Below are 6,582 nucleotides of genomic sequence, written 5' to 3'. Positions count from 1 at the left end.
TTTCACCTGCTTGGCAGTAATGTTAGCTGACCAGACGAAGGTCTCTCCATGAATCACTGCTGATCCTAGTGTTGGCTTTTCCTGCTTCAGCCTCCCGACCGCGGTCAGAGGGAGACACCGGCACCCGGTCGGAGACGATAACGTTTCTCGCTGCGGAGCCCCGTCACTTCACAAGACACAGAGAACCTCTGTTGGTCTGGAGGAGCAGTGTAGACCAGGGCTGTTCAAAGTGGGGCCCGCTGGCCAAAGTTGGCCTGCCATCAGGTTTGATTTGGCCCGCCAGATGTTAGCAAAGTTTTTTTTATTAAAAGAACCAACCGACTTTACTGTCTTTTGGAGGCCGTACCAGGCTCTGGTTTATGGTTTGAAGATAGTGACATCATATGACACTAGAAAAACCTCAGGACTCCATTAGTACCATATCATGTCATGTTAGCTTGTCAGGAAGGAGGCTAACACTCTAAACACTAAATTTTGGTGGGGAAAGACTGGCATGGCCATTTGTCAAGGGGTCCCTTGACCTCTGACCTCAAGATATGTGACTGAAAATGGGTTCTCTGGGTACCAACAAGTCTCCCCTTTACAGACATGCCCATTTTATAATAATCCTATGCAGTTTTGGGGAAAACATGCAGTTCTTTGAATGCAGTATACATGTGTTATTTTTGCCTATTCTAAAAATAGTGTATTTTAATCTTTCTACATACTGGGGTCCCTAAACAGTCTTGGAAATGCATAAATTGCATTGGGATCCTAGTACCATTTTGCATCTTAATAATACAATACAATAGGTGTTTAATTTTTGCCCTTGGCCCTCCATTGAGTTCCAATTTTGGCCCTCCAAGGGAAAGGTTTGGGTACCCTTGGTGTAGACCAGGGGTGCACACACTTTTTCAGCATGCGAGCTACTTATAAAATGACCAAGTCAAAATGATCTACCTACTATAAAAATGCAAAACATATATTTATTTATAAATATATTGAGTATTCTTTATATGTACAATATATGTTGGTGTACCTTGCATAACTGCATGAACCCATATTGTACAATATAACTCTGTACATTTTTTGTCATTACCTTACTCTGATGACTTGCACTGAATGGAATCAGCCAGGGATGCATAGTCCGGACAGTAGCTGCTGATAGCCAGCCTCAAGCACACTTCCAAATGATCATCAGTCAAGGTGGAACGGTATTTAGACTTAATAATCTTCATGTGGGAAAAGGCTGACTCGCATAAATAAGTGGAGCCGAATAATGCAGTCAAGGAGGTAGCACATTTCCTCATGTGGAGGTACTTTTCCTCTGTGAGTAAGTTCCAGAACTGTCCATGAGCCCTGGACTTAAGCTGAATGTCAGTTTGTAGTGTCAAAATCTCATCCTCCACTCCAGATGAGTTCAGGTGAAACAGTGTTGCAATTTGTTGGCTGAAGTCTATTTTAAAAAAAAAAATAAAAAATTTTTTTTTTTTTTTTTTTTTTTTTTTTAATGCCATACTACCTTTGCGATCGACCGGTAGATCGCGATCGACGTATTGGGCACCCCTGGTGTAGACTACACTGTAAGTTGAAGTCGACTGTTCCATGTTTTATTTTGAAATCTCCTACCGGAAGTGGAGGGTGTTAGTTTCGGTTTGACTTGACTGCTACAAAAAGAGAGGAACGGGCGCTTCGGTGGCTACTTGAAGGAAACCGGGGGAAGCTCTCTATCTACAGAAACCGGCTGGGCTTTACATCGGGAACACAACATGCCACAATACCGATGCTGAGCTCGGGTCCAAAACAACAATATTCACCCCCAGAACCGCGATAGTTTGTCGGCCACGCCCCGGTAAACACCGACCAGAGCCCGGTTCGAACAACCCAGCAGGGCGGCTACAGCAGCGGCTCAGAGCGCAGAAACAGGCGGCTTGTTTTGGGGGAACCATGAGAGAGTACAAAGTCGTGGTTCTCGGGTCCGGAGGGGTCGGTAAATCCGCACTAACCGTCCAGTTCGTGACGGGGTCCTTCATAGAGAAATACGACCCCACGATAGAGGATTTCTACCGCAAGGAGATCGAGGTGGACTCGTCTCCGTCCGTGCTGGAGATCCTGGACACGGCGGGCACGGAGCAGTTCGCCTCCATGCGAGACCTGTACATCAAGAACGGCCAGGGCTTCATCCTGGTGTACAGCCTGGTGAACCAGCAGAGCTTCCAGGACATCAAGCCCATGAGGGATCAGATCATCCGGGTGAAGAGGTACGAGAGGGTGCCCATGATCCTGGTCGGGAACAAAGTGGACCTGGAGGGAGAGAGGGAGGTGTCGTCCGGAGAAGGGAAGGCTCTGGCGGACGAGTGGAACTGCCCGTTCATCGAGACTTCAGCCAAAAATAAAACGTCGGTGGACGAACTGTTTGCAGAGATAGTCCGACAGATGAACTATGCCTCCACACCAAATGGCGACGACCAGTGCTGCTCGTCTTGTGTCATTCTTTAAAGAAGAAGAAACAAGAAGGACAACCATAAAAAGTTTTATTCTTTGCTCGGTTTTTAAGTTTGCAATGGTAAGTTTTGAGAGACACTGAAAATGTACTTATTATAAACATGTCCATATATTTTTATTTTTATTTTTTATTAAAGGGTTAAAGGAATACATACACATACTTGTAAAGGGACATACAGACAGCAACAACAACATCTATAAACACAACAAAAAGAAACATAAGAAAAAAAAACAGGACAACCATAAAAGTTTTATTCTTTGCTCGGTTTTTAAGTTTGCAATGGTAAGTTTTGAGAGACACTGAAAATGTAAAAGCTGTCATGTACTTATTATGAACATGAAATCCTTTCTTTAGCACATGTCCATATATATATATATATTTTTATTTTTAAGGTTAAAGGAATACATACACATACTTGTAAAGGGACATACAGACAGCAGCAACAACATCTATAAAACAAACAAAAAGAAACATAAGAAAAAGAAAAGAAAAAAAAAACAGGACAACCATAAAAGTTTTATTCTTTGCTAGGTTTTTAAGTTTGCAATGGTAAGTTTTGAGATACACTGAAAATGTACTTATTATAAACATGTCCATATATTTGTTTTTATTTTTTTATTTTTTTATTAAAGGGTTAAAGGAATACATACACATACTTGTAAAGGGACATACAGACAGCAACAACAACATCTATAAACAAAACAAAAAGCAACATAAGAAAAAACAGGACAACCATAAAAGTTTTATTCTTTGCTAGGTTTTTAAGTTTGCAATGGTAAGTTTTGAGATACACTGTAAATGTAAAAGCTGACATGTACTTATTATGAACATGAAATCCTTTCTTTAGCACATGTCCATACATATTTTTATTTTTTTTAAGGTTAAAGGAATACATACAGATACTTGTAAAGGGACATACAGACAGCAGCAACAACATCTATAAACAAAACAAAAAGAAACATAAGAAAAAGAAAAGAAAAAAAAAACAGGACAACCATAAAAGTTTTATTCTTTGCTCGGTTTTTAAGTTTGCAATGGTAAGTTTTGAGAGACACTGAAAATGTACTTATTATAAACATGTCCATGATTTTTTTTTTTTTTTTTTTTATTTTTTTATTAAAGGGTTAAAGGAATACATACACATACTTGTAAAGGGACATACAGACAGCAACAACAACATCTATAAACACAAAAAAAGCAACATAAGAAATAACAGGACAACCATAAAAGTTTTATTCTTTGCTCGGTTTTTAAGTTTGCAATGGTAAGTTTTGAGAGACACTGGAAATGTAAAAGCTGACATGTACTTATTATAAACATGAAATCCTTTCTTTATCACATTGTTTTTTATTTTTATGTTTTTTATTTAAGGTTAAAGGAATACATACACATACTTGTAAAGGGACATACAGACAGCAGCAACAACATCTATAAACAAAAAAAAAGAAACATAAGAAAAACAAGGACAACCATAAAAGTTTTATTCTTTGCTTGGTAAACATGAAATCCTTTTTTTTTTGCACATGTACATATTTTTTTTTATTTAAGATTAAAGGAATACATACACTTACTTGTAAAGGAACATATACACAGCAGCAACAACATCTATAAACAAAAAAAAAGAAAGTTTGAGACACTGAAAATGTAAAGCTGACATGTACTTATTATAAACATGAAATCCTTTCTTTAGCACATATTTTTTATTTCATTTTTTTTATTTAAGATTAAAGGAATACATACACATACTTGTAAAGGGACATACAGACAGCAGCAACAACACATATAAACAAAAAAAAGACCCGTTGTAATAGTGCAGTGTCAACAGATAAGTTCATATTCATATACATACATATACATACAACCAACCTCATATATATATATATATATATACATACAGTATATACATATGTCTATAGCTACATGCACATTCATATACATATCCACTTAGACACATTCGCTTACACAATTAGCTTTTCTATTATACAGATAAAAGGGAACAACAACATACCGGATAAATGTTCAACTTGGCTTTATTATTATTAGTGTGTTTTAGTTTACTGTCAGTTCTCATTTATATAATAAGCCCAGTGTGCCCAGTTTCCACTACAGTATAGCTAAGTCACTTCTATTGTTTTGCTAAGCAGATTGGGGGAAGTGTCTGACTCATTTTGCAGAACTGGATGGGGCAAGCTGTGACTGACTTAATTAGGTTGGCAAAGTTAGTGTTCCTGGTTGAAGCTGCTGTACACCTACAGTGACTTGTTAGACAAGTTGCTCAAATGGTATTTTCCAGAATGAGGTTAAAGGGAGTCGGGAGATTCCAATGTTCTTGTATGTCGGCCTACATTCAGGGTTTCAGCGTTAGCTTTTAAAAGAAGTGTATTTATACTTTGTCTTGTTTGTCAGAGGTTGTTGTAGTTCATTCATGACTCTTCTTCTTCTTATCTCTTGTTTTTGTGGCAGTGTGTTGCAGCAAGTGTGTACTGTTGAGCTCTTCTTCGTGTCTCACCCTGGCCTTGGAGGAAAATACAGGGAGGAATGCTGCAGGGGGACGAGAGGAGGAGGAGGAGGAGGAGGAGGAGGAGGAGGAGGGGAGCAACTGAGACTCAGAGGGAGGGGTCCACTCTTCAGGAATTCTGCTGGGTTGGAGTATCTTTGCTGCACGATCAGTGTCCACCATTGATGTCAACACAGTGTAGGATCCAGAGTTTCACCAACAACCCCCCTCCTCACCAGTTCAACTGGAACTAAATCCCAAATGGAAAAGATACGGAGGGCAACACTTTAGAGACACTCATAAATGGATATTTCTGTATAAGAAGACAGAGAGTATATTTTGTTAAATAAACTGTGCACAGTCTGGGGGCGGGTAAAGATTTACGGTGATATCTCTGCCCTAACCCGATTTTTGGAGAGCAAATGCCTCCACGACACTCCAAATCCTATTTTTCTTTTTTTTTTTCCAAAGTCAAAAGAAGATGACGCCGCTTATCTGCAAAGTGGAGTAAACGTGACGAGTGCCACTTTTTTTCCTCTTCAGTGCGAGAGAAGACCTTAACTGAAGTGACACGGGGGACCCGATCGCCCCCCTCCAATGTCGAGTGCCTTTCCACAAACAAATCAGCTGTTCAGATTTTAGTGCCAACCTACACGTATCACCAAAAGAACCCCTTCAAACATGGCAATCCACAATTTAGTGAACTGTTCTTCTGGATAATCTCGTAGGGGTGGAGGCTGAAAAAGAAACTACAATAGGCTTTTTGTTCATGGAATGGCGGTTTTCTGTATGTTTTACGTTGGCCTTTTTTTTTTTTTTTAAAGTCTGAGGTGTTCATTTTTGCAATGTCTGCTTTAGTCCAGCCAAAACATATCTCTTGAAATGCACAGGTACTGGAATCTACCCTAGACGTGACAACAACAACACCAAACGCTTACCTTTTCCAGACCACTTAAAATTCTGTTTCTGTTCTATTTTGTTGTTTTTAACAGGAAATGTGATGATGTACCGTTGACAAATCTAACCTGATTGTACGTTTAACTGCAGACCAGCCCTTTAACAACGGGGCTGTCTGTTTTAAAAAAACAAGACTTTTAATACAAATTGCATTTTTAAAAAACAAAAGAAACCAGGTTGTGTTTTCTTCTCTTTGTTGACTTGTTTCGACGTGCTTACCACAATGGGCTAACTGCCAGTTTGCTGAACCTAAACAAAGTTGTCACGGGCGGTTTGGACAAGAGTTTATCATTGCTTAAACAGCTTAGTACGTTTGAATACACACAAACAACTGGATTACTACAAACACCCACGGTAATACAGTAGGTCAAAGAGTAAATGTGCATAATTTACTGTAACATCACTTCCCACAAAACCCAAACTCACATGAGGTGTTTGACAGTTGGGGCTAACCCAAAGGCTAACAGGAAATAGAAGCACAATAGGAACATACAATGTGAGTTTTATGTTGACAAATTCACCACCTTGATGGAAGCTTTATTGCGTGCAGTTGTAACATGAAAGCGATTTTAGTCCCCAAAATCTATTTTTCTACTGCGGCCTAGTCATGCTTTTTTTCTTTCTTTCTCAAACACAAGACTTT

At 39.1% G+C, this 6,582-nt stretch overlaps 1 protein-coding gene across 1 annotated transcript; it reads left to right on the top strand.

Annotated features, from left to right (window-relative positions):
* The first annotated feature begins 1,631 nt into the window (after positions 1-1,631).
* LOC119491903 (ras-related protein Rap-2b) lies at positions 1,632-6,107 on the top strand. The gene is made up of 2 exons (XM_037776167.1): positions 1,632-2,545; positions 4,949-6,107. The coding sequence occupies exon 1, from the start codon at positions 1,927-1,929 to the stop codon at positions 2,476-2,478; it is 552 nt and encodes a 183-aa protein (XP_037632095.1). The 5' UTR covers positions 1,632-1,926; the 3' UTR covers positions 2,479-2,545; positions 4,949-6,107.
* Positions 6,108-6,582: the final 475 nt, after the last annotated feature.

This window comes from Sebastes umbrosus, chromosome 7, assembly GCF_015220745.1.
Source record: "Sebastes umbrosus isolate fSebUmb1 chromosome 7, fSebUmb1.pri, whole genome shotgun sequence".
NCBI lineage: Eukaryota > Metazoa > Chordata > Actinopteri > Perciformes > Sebastidae > Sebastes > Sebastes umbrosus.
This window is presented reverse-complemented; position numbering and strand designations above follow the sequence as displayed.

Coding starts and splice junctions, on each gene's coding strand:
- LOC119491903 (XM_037776167.1), top strand. CDS start 1,927: ATGAGAGAGTACAAAGTCGTGGTTCTCGGGTCCGGAGGGGTCGGTAAA.